At 42.4% G+C, this 22,369-nt stretch overlaps 1 protein-coding gene across 5 annotated transcripts in view; it reads right to left on the bottom strand.

Annotated features, from left to right (window-relative positions):
- ryr2a (ryanodine receptor 2a (cardiac)) overlaps positions 1–22,369 on the bottom strand; it is a 310,584-nt gene that overhangs the window by 172,386 nt on the left and 115,829 nt on the right. For all 5 annotated transcript variants that reach the window (XM_085465413.1, XM_085465416.1, XM_085465414.1 and 2 more), the window contains exons 13-28: positions 22,054–22,237; positions 21,254–21,389; positions 20,904–20,999; positions 18,522–18,640; positions 17,411–17,544; positions 17,076–17,317; positions 15,650–15,842; positions 12,079–12,283; positions 11,835–11,939; positions 9,901–10,004; positions 9,660–9,743; positions 7,284–7,443; positions 6,007–6,154; positions 5,696–5,799; positions 1,635–1,739; positions 759–933 (exon numbers count right to left, since the gene is read on the bottom strand). In XM_085465413.1, coding sequence (XP_085321539.1) covers positions 759–933; positions 1,635–1,739; positions 5,696–5,799; positions 6,007–6,154; positions 7,284–7,443; positions 9,660–9,743; positions 9,901–10,004; positions 11,835–11,939; positions 12,079–12,283; positions 15,650–15,842; positions 17,076–17,317; positions 17,411–17,544; positions 18,522–18,640; positions 20,904–20,999; positions 21,254–21,389; positions 22,054–22,237 — 2,294 coding nt within the window. The remainder of the gene's footprint in view (positions 1–758; positions 934–1,634; positions 1,740–5,695; positions 5,800–6,006; positions 6,155–7,283; positions 7,444–9,659; positions 9,744–9,900; positions 10,005–11,834; positions 11,940–12,078; positions 12,284–15,649; positions 15,843–17,075; positions 17,318–17,410; positions 17,545–18,521; positions 18,641–20,903; positions 21,000–21,253; positions 21,390–22,053; positions 22,238–22,369) is intronic.

The raw sequence follows: 22,369 nt of genomic DNA, 5'->3' as shown, positions 1-22,369 counted from the left end.
CTTAAAAAAATGACAGACTCTGTGCTTCCTTAGGAAATGCCCATTTCCTGCTCCTTCCCTAATTTTGTACAGCCTCTGTATTGGTCTTCCACTTCAGCTGGTTGTATATGTGGACACCTGGATCCTTATATTCCTCCACCACATAAACATATTCTTCTAGGATAGACATTTGATATCTCTATACTGTCTTAAAATTGCTGTGAAGAGTTGGTATCTTACACTCTAATATAAACAGCTTCTTATTGAAAGATATCCTATATTTCATACAGTGTATCCAGATGTTGCACCTTTGTGATAAAAGCTTTGCTTTTCAATATATTTACTACTGACGAAATATATTTATATCTATCATCATTGGGTTAAAAATTAACTGGCAACAGTATGGTCAGTCATTTAGTTGTTGTTTTTTTCAAATGCCAAAGTTTGCTGGTTCCAACCTCTGTGTTAAAAGTTTTCTAAGTAACGACTGACATTTTAAGAGTTTCCTACAGAAATAGTCAGCTGTTAAAAAAATCATAGTTACAAACTTTGAAACATAGGAGAAACACATTTAATTAAATGTAAGAAACAGGCTAACAAAATTGACAGACTAATAATTGAGTAAATATGTTCTTTCATCAGTTATTTACCCAGAAGAACACTTGGGCCACCTGCTTTCCCTAGTTGGTATGTTTAGTAAGATTTACTCTTTGGTCTTGAAAATGAGCAGTGTCTCCTGTTTTTACAAATGCATGTGCTGTCCAGGACAGAGTACTGACCTTCACCGACTTCAAAGTCCTTGAAGGCCAGCTCTGATCCAGAATCATCCAGCAACACTTCTCCATTGAGTGTGAACATCATGGTGTGCTCATTCAGATCCACCATGCAGCCCACCACATCTCCTATCTGCCAGGCTCGGCCAAAGTGTTCATTCCCCTGGTGCCAGCGCTGCACCTAGAAAACACAGTACATGCAGGGGTGCGTGCACACACATGCAGTTACAGGGATGATCAGTGTGGAGATGTAGTGGTGTTATTACCAAGGCTTTTGTCTACCCATTAGAAAAAATATTGACTGTTTTTGCCATTTCTATGATGCTCATAGTATGAATCAAATTGTCTATACATCCATCCATTGTTTAGTGCTTATTAAGGTCACTGTGAAAGTGGTCTAAGTAACCAGGCCAGGCCACTCTCTCCTTGGCCAACACAAGATGTGTGCGGGTTCAACTCCTTCAAGTTGAACATGAAAGACCTGGACCAAAGATTGCTGATGTCATCACTGCACTGGCAGTCTACCCATCGGTTCCCCACTCTTCCCCTACCCACTCATGAATAAAAAGCTGAGATACTTCAAGCTTTTTCACCTGGAGCAATAATTTGTCTCCAACCTAAAGTGTCCAGTCAGTCCTTTTACAACTCAGGACCTGATCTCAGAATAACAAGTGTTAAAAGAGATTGTATTTTTTCATAACTATAAGTTGGATTAAGAACTAATCATAGGATGTAAAACTGACTCATTTATTAAAAATGTAGGTTATTGTAAAGAGGCTGATGTTTTTCATTTTTCTGTGTAAAGATAATGAACATTCACATTAGAAATAAAAAAAAATGCCTGAATGTAATAAATAAATGAGATTTGTGAAATGACTGCACCTTGAAGCCATCAAAGACAAATGCCTGATCATCAGAGCCCAGCTCCTGGTCTGGTAGACATCCTGGCCTGGCCCAGCCGACCCTCATCTCTCCAGCTGTTAGAACCTACATGATTAGGACCACGTTAATATCCAGTTTGGAAAGTGTTTTACAAATATAATAAAAGGCATATTTGTCTTATTTCTAGTCAAAATAATTTCATCACATTTAAAATAAGACAAAATCAGCTAAAGAGTAAGATATACTAACTATATTAATTTTCACTTGTTCCATTGGCAGATTTTTTTCACTTAATACAAGATATTGTTGCTTGAAATAAGAGGGAAAAAAATCTGCCAATGGAACAAGTGAAGATTTTCTAGTTTCAAGCTCCACAGTCTAAAAACAAGTTTATATATATATATATATATATATATATATATATATATATATATATATATATATATATATAAAAACACCCAGCACGCCCCTGCGGGCGGTTTATCCTTCAAGCTCGGGTCCTCTACCAGAGCCCTGGGAGCTTGAGGGTTCTGCGCAGTATCTTAGCTGTTCCCAGGACTGCGCTCTTCTGGACAGAGATCTCCGATGTTGTTCCCGGGATCTGCTGGAGCCACTCGCCTAGCTTGGGAGTCACCGCACCTAGTGCTCCGATTACCACGGGGACCACCGTTACCTTCACCCTCCACATCCTCTCGAGCTCTTCTCTTCTCTTCTCTTGGTATTTCTCCAGCTTCTCGTGTTCCTTCTTCCTGATATTGCTGTCATTCGGAACCGCTACATCGATCACTACGGCCGTCTTCTTCTGTTTGTCTACCACCACTATGTCCGGTTGGTTAGCCACCACCATTTTGTCCGTCTGTATCTGGAAGTCCCACAGGATCTTAGCTCGGTCATTCTCCACCACCCTTGGGGGCATCTCCCATTTTGACCTCAGGACTTCCAGGTTATACTCGGCACAGATGTTCCTGTACACTATGCCGGCCACTTGGTTATGGCGTTCCTTGCCTGCTAGCATCTTGCACCCTGCTGTTATGTGCTGGATTGTCTCTGGGGCATCTTTACACAGCCTGCACCTGGGGTCTTGCCTGGTGTGATAGACCCCAGCCTCTATGGATCTTGTGCTCAGAGCTTGTTCTTGTGCTGCCATGATTAGTGCCTCTGTGCTGTCTTTCAGTCCAGCTTTGTCCAGCCACTGGTAGGATTTCTGGATATCAACCACCTCCTCTATCTGCCGGTGGTACATACCGTGCAGGGGCCTGTCCTTCCATGATGGTTCCTCGTCTCCCTCCTCTTTCTTGGGTTTCTGCTGCCTGAGGTATTCACTGAGCACTCGGTCAGTTGGGGCCATCTTCCCAATGTATTCTTGGATGTTCGTTGTCTCATCCTGGACTGTGGTGCTGACACTCACCAGTCCCCGGCCCCCTTCCTTCCGCTTAGCGTACAGCCTCAGGGTGCTGGACTTGGGGTGAAACCCTCCATGCATGGTAAGGAGCTTTCTTGTCTTTATGTCAGTGGCTTCTATCTCCTCCTTTGGCCAGCCTATTACCCCAGCAGGGTACCTGATCACGGGCAGGGCGTACGTGTTGATGGCCCGGATCTTGTTCTTACCGTTCAGCTGACTCCTCAGGACTTGCCTGACCCTCTGCAGGTACTTGGTGGTTGCAGCTTTTCTAGCGGCCTCTTCATGGTTCCCATTCGCCTGCGGGATCCCCAGGTACTTGTAACTGTCCTCTATGTCTGCAATGTTGCCTTCTGGTAGTTCAATCCCCTCAGTTCTGACTACCTTCCCTCTCTTTGTTACCATCCGACTACACTTCTCCAGTCCGAACGACATTCCAATGTGGCTCAAGAGTTGGGAGTTCGCCTTGTAATCGGAAGGTTGCCGGTTCGAGCCCCGGCTTGGACAGTCTCGGTCGTTGTGTCCTTGGGCAAGACACTTCACCCGTTGCCTACTGGTGGTGGTCAGAGGGCCCGGTGGCGCCAGTGTCCGGCAGCCTCGCCTCTGTCAGTGCGCTCCAGGGTGGCTGTGGCTACATTGTAGCTTGCCATCACCAGTGTGTGAATGTGTGTGTGAATGGGTGGATGACAGGTTGTGTAAAGCGCTTTGGGGTCCTTAGGGACTAGAAAAGCGCTATACAAATACAGGCCATTTACCATTTACCATTGCTGTATAGCCTGGTAGTGTGGATCAGTGAATCGATGTCTCGTTCACTCTTGGCATACAGCTTGATGTCATCCATGTACAGGAGGTGGCTGACAACTGCTCCGTTCCGTAGTCGGTATCCGTAGCCAGTCTTGTTAATGATCTCACTGAGGGGGTTCAGGCCTATGCAGAACAGCAGTGGGGACAGAGCATCTCCTTGGTAGATCCCGCACTTGATGGTGACTTGTGCTATGGGCTTGGAGTTGGCCTCTAGTGTTGTACGCCACATCCCCATTGAGTTCCTGATGAAGGCTCTTAGGGTCCCATTGATCTTGTACAATTCTAGGCATTCCAGTATCCAGCTGTGGGGCATTGAGTCATAGGCCTTCTTGTAATCAATCCAGGCAGTGCACAGGTTGGTCAGTCTGGTCTTGCAGTCTCTGCTGACTGTTCTGTCTACCAGTAGCTGGTGTTTTGCGCCTCTGGTATTCTTGCCAATTCCTTTCTGTGTCCCACTCATGTATTGACCCATGTGCCTGTTCATCTTAGCCGATATGATGCCTGACAGGAGCTTCCATGTAGTACTGAGGCAGGTTATTGGTCGGTAGTTGGAGGGGACCGGTCCCTTCTTGGGGTCCTTGGGGATCAGGACCGTCCGGCCTTCAGTTAGCCATTCCGGGTGTCTCTCGTTAACTAGCAGCTGGTTCATTTGTGCTGCCAGACGCTCGTGGAGTGCAGTCAGCTTCTTCAGCCAGTAGGCGTGAACCATGTTGGGCCCTGGTGCTGTCCAACTCTTCATACTGGAGACCCTTTCTTGGATATCTGCCACTGTGATGGTTACTGGACCCTGTTCAGGGAGGTCGCTGTGGTCTGCCCTCAGATCCACTAGCCACTGAGCATTGCCGTTATGGGTTGCATCCTTCTCCCATATGCTCTTCCAGTATTGCTCCGTCTCCAGCCTTGGTGGTGCTGCTCTCTTATTGTTCCCTTGCCACTGAGAGTACACCTTTGCTGGTTCTGTGGAGAACAGCTGGTTTATTCTCCTGCCTTCTATCTCTCTGGTGTACCTCCTCAAGCGGCTGGCCAAGGCTGTGAGTCTTTGCTTGGCAGTTTCCAAGGCCTCAGGTATGGACAGCTTGCTGTATTTCTTAGGCACCTTATTTGTCGCACCTTTCTGCAACTCCGTTAGTTGGCTAACCTCCCTCCGTGCTACTTTGATCTTGCCCTCTAGCCTCCTTCTCCATGGTGGGTACTGCCCCTTGTCGCTGTTCAACTTGTAGCGAAGCATCTCACTGATCACTGCTGCCGTATTGTAGATCAGCTTGTTAGTGTCGGTAATCGTGGTTGTAGGTATTGCCCGTAGTGCTGCATTAACATCATCTAGCAGACCTTCTGAGGGTACTTCACGTAATCTTGGTAACCGGCTACGGGGGATCCAGGTTTCAAGCTTGGCTCATGATTCACAGTCAAATCCATTTTACAATATTCGTATTGCAACGAACATAAAAACATTTAATTATGCTTAAATAGATCCAGTTTAAAGTTTTATGGGTCTAATGTTTAGAAAAAGCACCACTGCACTGCATGGGTTCCCCTTCGAGGCCTTCCCCAAACCGCAGCTCAATTCATGTCTAAGCCATCCACCTTTATCTACTAAAACACTGTCAAACCTAAAGTGAGGACGTGGGCCCAGCGAGTGAATCAAAATCATCATCATAAAAAACAAATCAGTGGCTGATTGTATAAGGGTGTAAAATTAAGTTGAGTAATTTGTTCAGAAAAATATTTCCCAAAGTAAGGATGTATTAGGAAGATGTTTCACAGAGAGCTTAATATTTGTATCAGACAATCTCTGATGTATTTCAGTGATGCTCATTAAGCGTTTTATCTCAGTCACAACTATTTTCTTGCTTCTTACCTCCAGCTCAAAGTACCACTTCCCAGTATTAACACAGTATGTTTTTTCTGCTCTGAAAATGCGGAACCTCTCAGCCGACACGTTACTCAGGCCCGATTCAGCTGCTGGATGGCAGGGAGGCATGGGAGGAATGAGAGGTAAAAACAGGTGGACTTGGTGAGCATCTTAACAATGCAATGTCAAGGAAAAAATCTTACATCTTACATACTGTACTTCTGAATATTTAAGGTGTTTATTTTTCTCTCAAAAGTTATGGAAATGAAAAGAAAATACAATGAATGATGGTTTTTACTGAAGCAAACATGTTGTACCATGGTCTTGGTCAGGAGCTTCAAGATTGTATCCATATCCCAGGAGAGTCCTGACAGCCTCTCTCAGACTGTCTTTGTTGGACTTTTTGGTTCTCTCATCCAGAAGAGCGTAGGGGACCAGACGAGGGTTTCTACGGTTCTTTAGATCCTGACAAGAGACACAACAAGGTTACAAAATGGAAAAAACAACAACAAAAAACAAAGAATTAAAGAATTCATATAATAGAAGAAAGAATTAGCCTGTTAGAATTTACAGCTAAGAGGGGACACAGCAGCATTTCGTGCCACTGGGGTGGCCTTGAACAGAAACAAACTGCAGTTCCTCTAACTGCCATTGAGGGTTCCTCCACAATTTTGTCAATACATAGCACTGTTTTCTTTTAGAAAGTAATGCTGACAAACACGTTCACGTTATTACTTCTAGGCTGTAATTCAGTATTATCAGGTTGTTCAAAAACTCCCTGAAAAGTCTTTATTTGATCTAAAATGCTGCAGCAATTCTAATGATAGGAACTAGAAAGAGAGAGCATGTTTCTCCCATACTGACTTCTCTTCATTGGCTCCCTTTTAAACGGAATGTCAAATTTAAAATCACTGTCATCAAATACAAGGTCTTGAACTATCAGGCCCCATCTTATCTGAAAGGCCTCGTAGTACTTTATCACTCAATAGAGCACTTCACTCTCACACTGCTGGCTTGCTAAGTAGGAACTTTTGGTTGCTAGGGTAGGAGATGATTTTATAGGAGAGGGTAAGCCCTCTCCTATAAAATCATCTTAGTTACACTGAAATAGGTCTAGACTGTGGGGGATTCCCATGATGCACAGAGTGCATCGGAGTGTGAATGTGTGTGAATGTTGGTTAGTTTGCACTTGAGTTTAGCAGTGCTTGTATATGAGCGGGTGTGAATGGGTGAATGAGGCATGTTGTATACAGCGCTTTGAGTACTCCATGAGAGTAGAAAAGCGCTGTATAAGAATCGGTCCAATCAGTCCATTCTTCACACCTCTTTTCACTACCTGTGTGTTTATATAGCACATTGCATGTAATCATTAGTTACTATTAAACTCTGGCTCTCGTCCACAGTATGTGCTTGTCCTGTCTTCCAGTCGTAACCCACAGCCCACGACTGCTGTGACTGGCTTGGGGGTGCAGATTGGTTCTGACACAGGTTTCTTCATGTTAAAAGGGAGTTTTTCCTTACAATATAAAACAACTTGATCATTGTTGTCTGAAATGAATTAAATTGATTTCAAATGTTTAAACATTGTGAGTACCTGTTGTATGCCATAGGTCCAGCCCTGGCGGATGCGATCTCTTGCCCAAACATTGTGTGCATTCTCAGCTAGCTTGTCCACCATAGCTTCCTGGGTGGAGGTCAATTTGATGTGACTCAGATCCAGAGGAGCAGGTTTATAACCACTGGATAACTCATAGCTGCACAGATAGAGGTGAAGTACTGCATTGTTATACAGAGATCCTAAATACCCAGAATGTGCTGATGTCTGAGACCAGTCCATTTTCATCCAGTTCAACATGCCAGTGGGGGTTTCTGTTGCTCTAGTCATAAACACTCACCAGCCCTCTGAATCAACTTACTTTGTGGCAAGGTGCTTGACGTGTTATATAATGCGTTTTTATTTGAGTTACTTTTGCCTTCCTATCAGCCTGAAGCAGTTTGACCATCCTTCTCCAACATCACCTGCCGCTCACTGGATATTTTCTCTTTTTTGGACCATTCTCTTTAAATCGTAGAGATGTTAATGTGGAATAATCTCAGTAGATCAGCAGTTTCCGACAGTCTCTCAGGCACCAACAACCATGCCACATTCAAAGTCACTTCACCGTCACCTTTCTGATTGGTGTAAACTAATCTTGGCCATATCTGCATCCCAGAATTCATGCAATTGGATAATTAGATACAGTGGGGCAAAAAAGTATTTAGTCAGCCACCGATTGTGCAAGTTCCCCCACTTAAAATGATGACAGAGGTCAGTAATTTGCACCAGAGGTACACTTCAACTGTGAGAGACAGAATGTGAAAAAAAAATCCATGAATCCACATGGTAGGATTTGTAAAGAATTTATTTGTAAATTAGGGTGGAAAATAAGTATTTGGTCACCTCAAACAAGGAAAATCTCTGGCTCTCACAGACCTGTAACGTCTTCTGTAAGAAGCTTTTCTGTCCCCCACTCGTTACCTGTATGAATGGCACCTGTTTGAACTCATCATCTGTATAAAAGACACCTGTCCACAGCCTCAAACAGTCAGACTCCAAACTCCGCCATGGCCAAGACCAAAGAGCTTTCGAAGGACACCAGGAAAAGTATTGTAGACCTGCACCAGACTGGGAAGAGTGAATCTACAATAGGCAAGCAGCTTGGTGTGAAAAAATCAACTGTGGGAGCAATCATCAGAAAATGGAAGACATACAAGACCACTGATAATCTCCCTCGATCTGGGGCTCCACGCAAGATCTCATCCCGTGGGGTCAAAATGATCATGAGAACGGTGAGCAAAGATCCCAGAACCACACGGGGGGACCTGGTGAATGACCTGCAGAGAGCTGGGACCAAAGTAACAAAGGTCACCATCAGTAACACACTACAACGGCAGGGAATCAAATCCCGCAGTGCCAGACGTGTTCCGCTGCTGAAGCCAGTGCATGTCCAGGCCCGTCTGAAGTTTGCCAGAGAGCACATGGATGATACAGCAGAGGATTGGGAGAATGTCATGTGGTCAGATGAAACCAAAGTAGAACTTTTTGGTATAAACTCAACTCGTCGTGTTTGGAGGAAGAAGAATACTGAGTTGCATCCCAAGAACACCATACCTACTGTGAAGCATGGGGGTGGAAACATCATGCTATGGGGCTGTTTTTCTGCCAAGGGGACAGGACGACTGATCCGTGTTAAGGACAGAATGAATGGGGCCATGTATCATGAGATTTTGAGCCAAAACCTCCTTCCATCAGTGAGAACTTTGAAGATGAAACCAGGCTGGGTCTTCCAACATGACAATGATCCAAAACACACCGCCCGGGCAACAAAGGAGTGGCTCCGTAAGAAGCATTTGAAAGTCCTGGAGTGGCCTAGCCAGTCTCCAGACCTCAACCCCATAGAAAATCTGTGGCGGGAGTTGAAAGTCCGTGTTGCTCGGCGACAGCCCCAAAACATCACTGCTCTCGAGAAGATCTGCATGGAGGAATGGGCCAAAATACCAGCTACTGTGTGTGCAAACCTGGTAAAGACCTATAGTAAACGTTTGACCTCTGTTATTGCCAACAAAGGTTATGTTACAAAGTATTGAGTTGTATTTTTGTTATTGACCAAATACTTATTTTCCACCCTGATTTACGAATAAATTCTTTACAAATCCTACCATGTGGATTCATGGATTTTTCTTTCACATTCTGTCTCTCACAGTTGAAGTGTACCTCTGGTGCAAATTACTGACCTCTGTCATCATTTTAGGTGGGGGAACTTGCACAATCGGTGGCTGACTAAATACTTTTTTGCCCCACTGTATATCTGTCTTAACAAGCCATTGAACACATTTAACTTCCAAAGTGACTGGTGAATGTGTATATTCTTCTGTACCCAGCTGTTATATATGGAACTGACATTTTGTTTTAATGGTTTAATGGTCTTACGTTGATGAAAGTTTCATGTTCTTGACTTTCTCTACAGCGTGTTCATCTGCTAGGCCAACATGGCAACCCAGAGCCAGGAGAGTTCTGTAATGGGCAATAACACAATCACAAAGAAAAGTGTGAATGGGATGTGCAGATGCTTGTTATGAATTTCAACAATAACTGATGCTCCTGCAACGTCCAAAGAAAACTTACTAATATATATGATGAAATTTCAAATTTCACTGCACTGATACATTACTTGAGAGTTTCCAGAGACATCTGTAGATTGTAGCTTCGTTCCTGTTCAGGAAGCTTGGAGAACTCCACCAGACATGGGTGCTGCCGCTTATTATCATCCCGCACCTCAAGCACACATGCAAAGAAAAAAGAAAAGTTTAGGGCAGCCAGGACACTAATAGTAACCAAGCTGTAGCTAAATACATAACATATCTGATGTCATGTATTTTTATAGCGAAAATATTCATCGGTTCATTCTGACAATATTCAAATAAAGAAAAGGATCAACAGTATTTCATTGAAGGCTCTGGAGCAACAAGAGCTGAACCAACAGACTGAAGAACAGTGTCTTCCTGGACGCTAAAAGTGACCGGCTAAAAAGCTTAGTGACCGGCAGCCTCTGTTACCTACAGTCACAGTTAACCTTTGCATTGTCCATGGTACACAACTTTATACACTTAGAAACTGACCTGCAATTTCTAAATCTTGTGATATATCTTCTATATCTTAATAATTCCACACTTGCTCTGGCCTCTTTATCCTTCAAGTTAGAGAGTCAGTATCTTTCTGCGCAGTATCTTTGCTATTCCTAGGACTGCACTATTCTGGTGCAGTCTCTCGTGTTCTAGTGTTTGTTCTCTCTGTTGGATGTCATTCCTGGGATCTGCTGGAGACACTTGCTCAGTTTGGGGTCACTGCACCAAGTGCTCCCATTAGCATGGGGGCCACTGGTAGGATTTCTCAATATCAGCCATTTCTTCTGTCTGCTGATGGTACATGCCGTGCAGGGGCCTGTTCTTTCACGAACGTGTTGCTTCAAAGGATAGCTGCAGATTTCTGTCAGGATCTGCAGATTATACAGTACATATAAAATGTTCACGTTTCTCCAACGTTGTCTTCCCAACAGTTTCACTGGATGGCCAGGAAGCGTTCGCGATGTCTTCTCTGGCGCTGATAATTGGCGTCTGTCTTGTGTCAGTGACGTAAAAGACGGATTTAATGCGACGTGACCATCAAGCAGCAGTCGCTTTCTGAAACATCAGATATGTATCGGATTCAGCACCACATACGAAAGTGACCCAGATCGGATTGGAAAATATTGGATTTGTGCCGTTCACACTGTCACACCATGATTGGATAGATGGGTCGCATAGGGTCAGAAAAGTCGGATTTGAAGTGCTTTCGCCTGCAGTGTGAACGTAGTCTTAGTGTTGCAGTCTCACGGTGCTGAACTTGGGGTGAAACCCTCCAAGCATGGTAAGCAGCATCCTTCTCTTGATGTCAGTGGCTTCTATTGCTTCCTTTGGCCAACTTATATTCCAGCAGGGTAACTGATCAACTGTAGGGCATAGCTATTGATTGCCCGGATCTTGTTCTTCCTATTCAGCTCTCCTCAGGAATTGCCTTATCTTCTGCAGATATTTGGGGGTTCCAGCTTTCCTAGTGGCCTTTTGATTGTTCCCATTTGCATGTGGGATTCCAAGGTACTTGTACCTTTCCTCGATGTCTGCAGTTCTGTTCTCCACATCCCCATCGAATTTCTGATGAAGATGCTCAGGGTCCTGTTGATCTTGTACAGTTTTGGGCATTCCAGAATCCAGGTGTGAAGCACTAAGTCGTAGGCTTTCTGGTAGTGCACAGGTTAGTCTGGTCTTATAACCATAACCGGTGCTCTATCTGTCAGTAGCTGGTGGGGGGAGGGGATGATGACATCTCCCCCATGACCTGATGTCCTGGCTCTCCCTTGCTGTAGCATTTGTGTTGCACTCATCAATCTCTAGCTGTGATAGCAGTTGCTTCTTCTGTATGTTGGAACACTGAGCTACTGCTACAGGTGCTGAAGAATCTATCAGCCCCAAATCCTCTTTATGTAACCTGTTTAGCTGGGATTACATGCATAGCAGCAGTCCACCAGGTATTATGTACAGGTATTCGTTTTCATTTAATAATACTCACTGCACCATAGATCCAGCCTAATTCGATCTTGTTCATCACCCAGAGTTCATGGATATTTTCTGCTAGTTTTTCTCTGATCCTTTCCAGGTGAGGTGGCAAAATAATCTGAACAAAAAACAAACAGCGTTTCAGTTACTGGTTATGGTTAAGGGAAAAAAACTTTATTGAATGACTTCAAAAATAATTAAAAAGTGAACTTAAATCAAGTGTGTTATTGAGAAAAATGGAGCAAGACATTTCTGACCTGGCTGGTGTCTACAGGTATAGGGGTGAATGCTGCCTGGCTCAAAGTGACAGTCGGTCCGAGCAGGTCTCTGGTGGCAGTCTGATCCTGACTAGCCTCCAGTTTCAGTTTCTCCCTGGGCAACACTGCTTCATAGCAAGGGGCATAACCAGGAGGAGGGAGGAACTTAAACTCCCCATGACGCCCACCGAGGAGGAATCGCACCCTGCAGGTGAAACAGGAAAGTTTGTGAAAACCAGAAAACAGCCCAGTGGCAGCGCTCCTGGGACCGACATTTATGTGATAGATCTGGGACAAAAATTGCCTTAGGCATTCAAATTTGGGATGTCAGTGATGATGATGATGATGATGATGATATAAAAAGAAAGGTACCAAAAACATGTGAGTTAGTCAGCCTGCTACAGTTGTGCTATTTGTCTTCATATTGCTGACCAATTAATATACTGTTACATTTTTGGACAGTGACAGAGTTTTTGGTACTCTTGCCTCTGTACACACCATTGTGAGTTTTAAGTCAAGCGATCAAGATCCAATGAACCCTTTCACTAATACTGGTCACTATTGGACAGCTATTCAAAGGCTGTTTTCTTGTATTTGTGTCAGTGTGGATGGTATACTTGCACATAAACCACTACATTGGACACTGATGTGTCACTCCATACCTGCCACTCACTGGCCGTTTAATGTTACTGTAGATCAGGGGTCGGCAACCCTGGGCACACGTGATTTTTTTTTTTTTTAGTAACTATAAACAATGAAAGGTGGTGGATTGGCCAGGTGCTGGCAGATGTGTAAAAATAACTCAGTTGTTTGGTGGTGGCTATGGCGGAGCTTCCACAGAGGCCAGCAGGTGGATGAGGGAAAGGGGAGGCAGGAGGAGGAGAGACCCGAGGCGGCCGCCGGTCCGAGTGTCAGGTGAACTGAACTTCAGGTAAGAAGTTCTGACCTGCAGTCTATCTGGGTCAGATATAAACCAAGTTTAGGTGGAGTTTATTTTCGTTGTGCTGACTTTTTACAGTCAGTTACAATAACTCGTACTGCGTACTAGCCAGCTTGACGGAGTTTCTATACAGCTGGGTGGTGCTATGATGTTACTGATAGTGAACTTTATTTTATTCATAGGGTTAGTTAGTAGAGTTGCAAACCGTCCCGTAAAAACTGAATTGTCTCGTATTCAGAAAAAATATTACGCGTTTCGTATTGAGGTGAAAAGGAGCACAGTTTGTCCCGGACTTCAGCTAGGATGGAAAAAGACACAAAGCTGGAGTTATTCTGTGTTTATGCTGTCAGCTGCCTCTTCTCCTCTCATTCTCTCCCCTCCCTCTCCTGTTTCTACTTCAATCATGAAACTGATCAATGATCAGCTGATTGGCTTTTCTGTCACAAGTCCCATCTCTCTTGTTTGTTTATCGCTCACTCTGATGCAAAATTTATAGAAATGTACAGAAATTATACATATACCAACAAGACAGTGTACATCACTGTCACAACAGCGTCTGTTTTCATACAAAGGCTTTATGGCTTTAATACCTGGTGGGTTGGTCTCGTCAAAATGCCCGGGCCCATTTTGTGTCCCAGTCCAGCCTTGGGCACGACACGCAGTGAAATAATCTGATAAGGTGCATTAAAAAATAAATGGCCAGCGGTGCACATCGCAAATTAGCTCGCATACACACATTAGTTGTGCTGCTTCTTAATGACAGTATCTTAGCTAACAACCCAACTACCAGATTCGACTTGTAATTGGCTAAAAATAACTTAGCCTACTGGTAAGAGGGACGTTGCTAGCTGTCAGTTTTTTCAAGCGATGTTGAAATTTCCACATTCCAACATTTCAAAAGCTTCAGGCAGCACAGCATCAGCACCACGGAAATACATTCAAAGACTGAATTTACAATGAGTTTTCGGGACTTTCAGGTGTATGGACCAATGTTTTCTTTTCTGATCAAACCAGAAAGCTTTAATGAGTAGTTGGATTTGTCTCGCATTAACTGGCTCGACACAGAGGACATCAAAATGCAGCTGATTGAACTGAAAAGCTTGACTCTGTGTAACTGTCTTCAGAACATTGCAGAGGCCTTATTGACAGTATTTGGCTCTACATATCTGTGTGAGCAGATTTTCTCTCACATGAAGATTGTCCTCAGGTAGCCTCTGAATGCTGGACACTCGGAGACCTGTGTCTCTGAGTGGGAGACCAGAGATCACATTAACATGTGTGTCTCTATATTAACAAACATGCCATATTGGCCCAGTTTATTATTTCGCATCATTGTTATGAGGAGACCATAAATAGCATTTGTATTTTCTGTTGTATTTGCTGTTATGAGTTCTTGTTATGGATAAAAAGTCTTTTTTTGTTTCAAAATAGCTGATAACGCTGATAGCTGCCAACATCTGCAAACAAATATAATTCTAGAAAGTGGTTCTATATAGTGTGTAACTGTTAATATGGAGCGTTATTAAATTTATTGCTAATGCAGTCATATGGCACACTGACTTCTGAGGAAATTTTAGATGGCACTCATCATCAGAAAGGTTGCCGACCCCTGCTATAGATGTATGACGTGTTTCATTGTAATGATTGTCATTTAACCCCTGCCATGCATGAATTATGACAACCTCAATCAGGATTTTTTCTTAAGTATTTTTTATTCATCTTTTAATGCCTAAAGATGAATTAAAATACTTAAGAAAAAATCCTGATTGAGGTTGTCATAATTCATGCATGGCAGGGTTAAAGTGCTGACATTGAGCCTTTCAGGGGTTTAACAAAAATAGGTTCATTGCATTGACTGACGAGGAATTTTATGCATAGCTCCCATTTTCGTGGGCGCAGAAGTATTTGGGCAAATTAACATCATTTGTTTTTAATACTTATATTAACATTCATTTGCTTTACTAGGTTGAGATAAAGTGACTGACTTGGCCAGTAAAGAATATTCTATATGTGACGAGACATTAGTTTGTAGGTTTGAACCCCTATATATTGAAAATTCCAGCTAAAAGCTAAATACCAAATCTACAGGGTGGGCCATTTCTATGGATACAGCGTAATAACATGGGAATGGTTGGTAATATTAAAGTCCTGTTTGTGGCACATTAGTATATGTGAGGGGGCAAACTCCTCAAGATGGGTGGTGACCATGGTGGCCATTTAGAAGTCGGCCATCTTGGATACAACTTTTGTTTTTTCAATAGGAAGAGGGCCATGTGACACATCAAACTTATTGGTAATGTCACAAGAAAAACAATGGTGTGCTTGGTTTCAGCGTAACTTTATAAATCCCAGTGATATCACATAATTGTTGTCCTAATATAACAACAACCCCACTGATAACTTTTGTAAGACACTCATCAGGCAGTTGCTGTAATAGTCTCAGAAGTATGCTACGCTGTTTTTAGGACAACAATCACTCTACAAAATCAGGATGTGCATGTAAGTTGTGCTTATAGTCATTATACAGTTGCAAATCCATTTTAAAAGACAAAAATAAAGCAAGCTTCATGGAGAACAAAGACAATAACTCTGTTATCATGCTGTGTTGATGAGCTTCAGTGAAACACTGACTTGACCCCAGCAGAGAAGCTCGCCACTGGGAAGAAAAGGCCATCAGAGTTGAAGTTCTCAAACATGCCCTGAACTGGCTGGCCATTGATTCTGAAGGAGATACTGGGCACACTGAGGTCCAGGCAGCAGCTCACCACATCTTCTGATCGAAGGAGATGCTGATTGGGTGAGCTAACAGTCCGCGCAATGCAGCCTGCACAGGATACACAGAAGTGCAGCGAGAAACAGTTTAGTTTGATTCCAGTCTGAACTGTTTAAGTACAAAACGACATCAGAGTTTATACCAGGACATTTTTCCATTATGGTTTTTGCTTTTACTTTACAGAGTATTTCCTACGTTATTGTGATCCATGGATGTGATCCATCCATCCATGTTTTCTTTTTTTCTTTTTGGCCTTTTTCAGCAGAAAAAACATCTTGCAGGCACTTTGCATAACTGTCCAACAGTTAAAAAAAAACATAGTTTCATACAAAGATCTTTTCCTTTTTTAAAATCTATTTCTGTGCATTTTAAAATAAATAAATAAAAGGATCCATAACTCGAAAGTGTCCTAAAAATGGCGAACGTGGTTCAGGGGGTTGGGACCTTCCGGCTTGTAACCGGAAGGTTGTCGGTTCAATCCCCAGCTCTGTCTGTATTGGTCGTTGTGTCCTTGGGCAAGACACTTCACCTACTGCCTACTGGTGTTGGCCAGAGGGGCCGATGGCGCGATATGGCAGCCTCGCTTCTGTCAGTCTGCTCCAGGGCAGCTGTGGCTACAACTGTAGCTGCCTCCACCAGTGTGTGAATGTGAGAGTGAATGAATAGTGGCATTGTAAAGCGCTTTGAGGCTCTTGAAAAGTGCTATATAAATCCATTATTATTATTAAAATGTACACCGTATTGGTGCTTTCTGATATGATGTTAAATTAATAGCTGAATTAACAGCTGTAAGCTGCTCAGTTCTTGAGGCAGCACAGCACTCTCACACCTAAAGATTGTGACCACTATAGTCCACATTCAGTAGTCTCACATTTCAATGGGAAAACATACTGGCAACTGCCAGTGCCACCCTTCAGTCTCCTGTTAGACACACCTATGGTATTAATTTCAAAATCTTGCTTATTCTTGAGATATCACATTCACAAGATTTTCAGAAAACATTAGTTGAGATCAGTGAGATTCTAGGAGGTCCTGCCATCCTCCAATTTGAAAATCCTAGGTGACTTCCATCACGAGTTATTGTATTCACAGTATTTTGACCTTTAGGTTGAGGTTACTGAGTAGATACAACTATGGTATTAATTTAAAGCTCCTACATTACATTACCTCCTACTACCTTCTAGGGCTGAGGGGTAAAATGATTCTGCACAGACTTTCATTATCAGTGAGTTAGTAATCAAAATCACTCCATCTTTGTACACACACTGGACACACACAGCTCACCTGACCAAAGATGGAGTCCATCAAAGCCATAGGAATAGAGGTCATCACCCACCCCGTTGCCTCCCCACCCCTCTCCTCCACTGGGGTACGGTGCATAGCCATTGGTGTTGCCCCAACCCACCCTGAGGTGAGTGGCCTCTGCTGTGACAAATGGCAAAACCTGATCCACAATCAGCTCGTAGTACCACTTCCTGTACTGGGCAGAGCCCTCACTGACGCCCAAAAAGATGTTGGGTCGCATGCTGTTGGAGTGAATGAATGTCAGTGAGTAGGTAAATCCATTACTGACATGGGATTCCACAATCCGACCATTGCAAATGTTTGTATTTGTTTACCTGCTTATGTGGTTGATCAGGCGGGTCTGCAGTAATAAATCTCTTCCTGGCAGCAGGTTGTCACAGATCAGGTGCTGGTTAGAGCGCACTGCCACGCCGTGACACACACACAGTGAACACAGCACGTCTAGAACCTAAACGGTATTTATAAACAAGACGGATAAGATGTTATTGTCTCTACGATATAAAGAGGCACAAGTAAACAGGTAGTGACATCTATACTGAACTGCTGAAAAGGTCAGTGGTGGCTGGAGACACCACAGAGGGCTCAGAGCGTCCGTTCAGTCTGTATTTCTGACTGAAACCTACTACAATGAACACATGAGTATCAGGACTGTACCATGGAGCAGTGGGAAAAGGTGGCCTGGTTTTCTTTGACATCTGGTGACAACCCAGTGCATTTAGCTGTTACTCAAAGAAATGATGGGAAACACTGCAAGCTGGCACAGGCAGTGTGATGACACAAGAAACTTTTGGTCCTTAATGGTAACAGTATTCCCTGATGGCAATAACTTTTCCCATCAGGATAATGCTCCTTGATACTAAATGATTTCAACACAACAAAAGGTCCAGGGTGTGGATCTTCGGTGCGATACACTGCAACAAGTTAGATCCATGGAGGCCTTACAACAAAGTACTGAGTGAAAGGATCTGCTGCTAACATATTGAGTGTGTTAGCAGGATGTATGTTAAGTAAGAGCTTTTAATGAGCATAAGATGGACCTAAAAAAATATTAGATTGCTTGTTTTAAACACCATGTATAGATGTTCAGACTTTAATGTGATTGGTACTACATCCATGCTTCAGCATGAAAAAAGGGTGAAATAACAAGGCAGAGTCATAAAACCTATCTCGCCAGACGTAATAAGGAGAAGTCGTCCTGCAACAGAGGGTCTGACCTCACAGAGTCCTGTTTTCAACATCATGGAGTCAAATAAAGAAACAACACATACCGACAGAATCTAAATCAACAGAATAACCAAGGCAAGCTATCCAAAGAACAGCCTTTCTACCTATAAAAAATGATGCAAGTGTACCAGGGATAACTAGGCTTTAAAATATACTATCATCATCACCAGTTTGTGTTTGTGGGTAAGTAAGTGCCCGTACCTTGTGGTTCCGACCATGTTTGTCCAACAGAGATATGATAGACTTGATATGTTCCTCTTTGATTATGTTAAGTGCTTCAGGACTCTCCACCAGTACACAGTGAAGCACCTCCAATATACCTGTAATTGAAAAATAAGGTGCAGTGTGACGATAACTTGATTCAAAACCACAGTTCACAGAAAGCTAAGAGTCGGTTTTACTGTCAAAGTTTGGAGAACCGATAATGGCTGTACAGGTCCCAAAGCTAAGAGCAGAGGCAACTAGCTTACTCATCACTCAGCTCTACATCTTACTGTCGTTAGATATGTAAAATAATGATGTAAATTTTATCTGTCAAAGTGGAAATACTTCTAAACATACAGGACACCACTAAAAGATTGAATTACAAATGCAACTAGAGCAAATAGAGAAAATAAATAAAATGTTAAAAGTGCTTTTTAAATATTTCTTTTTTAAGTTATTTAAATATTGTTCGATTAATTTGCAACTGATTTCTGTACATTTTTATCAATGTATTGCCAGATCATAACAACAGAGTAGTTAATGCCTTTTTGTATTTTGTAATCGTCGATTCTGGTGTATTTCTCTCCGTCTTCACTTTCTTCCCTTTTGAATGTATGATTTGTTAAACCTGCTGGTTCATGTTGGACATCATCATCCTGTTTATAGTCTTTTCTCTTGCCTGCCCTTTGACTGTTTCCAGGTTCCTTCTACCTGTGGTTTGTTACAAGTCATCACAAAGCAGGTTACACTGTAAGGTAAAGACAGTGTCACAGGTAGACTCTAAATCATCAGAATGTGAGTACTAGGTAGACTACCCCATATGCTGGTCGTTGCCGTGGTTTCTCTGCTGTGTTTTTGTTGTTTTTCTTCAGCAGATTTTCACTGTTTTTGCTCTCTCTCCATCTGCTTCTCTATTTTTCTTTCCCTCTCCTTCTGTGAACTTTGTGCTCAACTTCTCTTTCTTTCCTCTTTTTCTTTTCCATCCCCCAGTTTTGTCCATTGTAATTGTAATAACTCAAAAATCCTAATAAAGTTCTAATAAAATATGACTACCAGGTAGACCATTATGGCAAGCGGTCCACTTGGGAAAGTAAATCTGTTGGGCATTTTGGTCTTCTCACGACAGTTCTGATTGGACAAGAACAAAAAAAAACCTGTAGTCACGCCTTACTTTTTGATAGGTCCATCCACTTGACGACTTACTTTCTCTGTTTAATTCAACCTCCTTAGAGATCCTTGATTTCATTGCTCAACTCACAACCAGGAGTCAAAAACATAAAACTAAGCCTTGGTTCAATAATGCCACCAGAGGACTCAGACACGTGTGTAGAAAAACTGACCGAACATGTGTCTTTTGATAACTTTGAATCTTTGTTAAATTATCAGAAGACTGTAAGAGCAGCAAAAAGAAGTGTTTCTCTAAGATCGTGGCTAACAACTGTCACAGACTCGTACTGTACTTACTGTGATTAACTCTGTTCTTAATTCTCCTACTGCTGCTCCTCTTATAGCATTGCAGGCAAGTCTTCAGCAATAGGATCACAGACTTCAGGTCTCATATTGTCCCTCCTGTTGCTGACTCATCTGTTTGAAAAGCCACTTTTATTCTCTGGCTTTTAAATCAGAATGAGTTCTGTACTCATTTCATTCTTACTTTCTTAAATTATGACATCTTTTCCTCTGTTGTTATCTCATTTGATTATTTTAGACGTACAGCACTTTGGTGAACAGCCGTTGTTTTAAATGTGCTAAATAAATAAATTCGACTCTGTCCTGTTCGTTTCCTATTATTTATTTATCTGTAAACGACACCAACATTTAACTGTAGTCGGTGTAATTCATCAGCATGTTTTTCCACCGTTCACTTGTGGGTTTACCTCAACCAACTCAGCAACACAGCAACAAACTCTGCTGACTCTTGTGTTCTTTGTTTATTAAATTCTGGATCCTTTTTATGTTTAAAGCAGCTTTATTGTGTTTTGGTGAGCAAAGCCTGAATCCAACTTTTCCACAGTGCACTGCGCTCATATAAACCTTCAGTTCATCCATGATCCGACTAAGAGAAAACCCCTCATTGCTCAGAATTTCAGTTGGTTCCCACTATCATCCCACTATCATATTGCTGATTCAGTAATATAAACTTGGAAGCTTAAGGCACAGTCATGTTTCTAACAGCTGAAAAGGTGGCTTCTTGTTAAATGAGCTGAAACCTTTTACGAGGTGATTAAATTGACTTGTCATCTGATGTCAACTGCTTTTTCTACGTAACATCCATTTGTATGTAACCAAGGCATTTCTGAGAATGTGTACTTTGACTTCAGCACCTCTTTTACATAACCATAAAATATATTATACCATGTAAAAGACAAGCTAACCTACCAGAGCAAGCCTCCAGTCGCTCCAGTCTGCTAATGAGCCAGTCCAGTGAACCAGAGAACTGGGCACAGTTCTTCCTGTTCCCTCTGATGAGTGCAGCTAGAAAGATGAAAATAAGTTGAGAGAAGTGACATGATATCAAGAGGTGTAACAACAGTAACATAGAAAACTCTTACTGAGCCCACATGTCACCTGTCTCTGTCCTCTGATCCCTTTCTGAATGAATCTCTGAGCATTTGTCATCTCTTAAAATAACCTGATTGTCTTCAGGTCTAATATGTAGTTTTAGGTGAGTGGAATTACAATTTGAGTTATTGCATCTTTTCTGTGCTTCTGTCTGTGCGCTTGTTTACCCAGTAGCTGGTAGAGGGAGTTGAGAATGGCGCTCCAGGCCTCTCCAGCCTCCTTTCCAACTGCCTCCGCAAAATGAGCTGCACTACTGTAGACATGAAGCCGATCAATGCACTCCAAGACCAGGCTGATCATCCCCTAGAAATATGAAAACTGTTGTTTTTACTTTATTCACCTGAAATGAGCTCTACAAAACAGAGTGTAGTCACAGAAAAGTTAGGAAATAAAAGCAAATTGAATGCCGTTAAATCATTCTATGGATTTGGATATAGATAATGTGACCAAGCTAATATCTGAGTTGAAAAACACAGACGTGCCAAAAAAACTGCATTTCCTCTAATGGCCACTGGAAGCTCGAAGTGTGTCAATTTCTCTCCAAGTAAACAGGAGCAAAACGCATGTTTACAAGTTAGTAGAGAAATGGTTTGGGTCACTGTGAATATTTTCAGCCACTATGGACACAATGTGAAAGCAAACATGATATAATTGGCAGTTCTTTGAGCAACAGTTTCACAGACATGGATTGTGTCATTAAAAGAAAACAATTCGTGTATACAGTAAAGTAATTGATTCATCTTTTCTTTTTCTTCTTAAAATAACATTTTAGACATTAAATATTCCAACATGTTCCATCATTAGAAATAAACCACTACAAAATTCACTGGGGGTGGATGTACTGTATGTATGTACTGAGGCAGAATATATAAATATATTAGACTAAATCTTTAAAATTGGAAGCAAAAACTGTTAAAAATGATCTGAAGTTAGTTTGTAAACACACATATGTCCAAGTGCACCCTACCTCTTCCTGAAAGAGGTTCTGACGGTTCTTCAGAGCTCGCAGTCGGTTCTGTTTGTCTTCATGTTCTAGGTGATCTCCAGGCGGTTGGAAATAACCTATTAGATCCTGGAGGCTCAGGCTAACTGAGTCTATTGGCAGATCCAAAGTAAAGCTCCTTCCTTTCTTTCTTAGTATGTCCAGACCCCTGGGAAATACAGAATGGAGGATGTCAGTCATGCTATAAACTAGAGAAGCGGAAAATGTCACCTTGTGTTACGCAAGTTTAGCATGTTCTGCTGCAAGAGTGTGAATGTAGATGCAAATGAGAAAGAAACTA

This window comes from Copadichromis virginalis, linkage group LG8 (genome assembly GCF_057382275.1).
Source record: "Copadichromis virginalis isolate Kocher_CV1m ecotype Utaka linkage group LG8, C_Virginalis_male_GT1.1, whole genome shotgun sequence".
Lineage (NCBI taxonomy): Eukaryota > Metazoa > Chordata > Actinopteri > Cichliformes > Cichlidae > Copadichromis > Copadichromis virginalis.
This window is presented reverse-complemented; position numbering and strand designations above follow the sequence as displayed.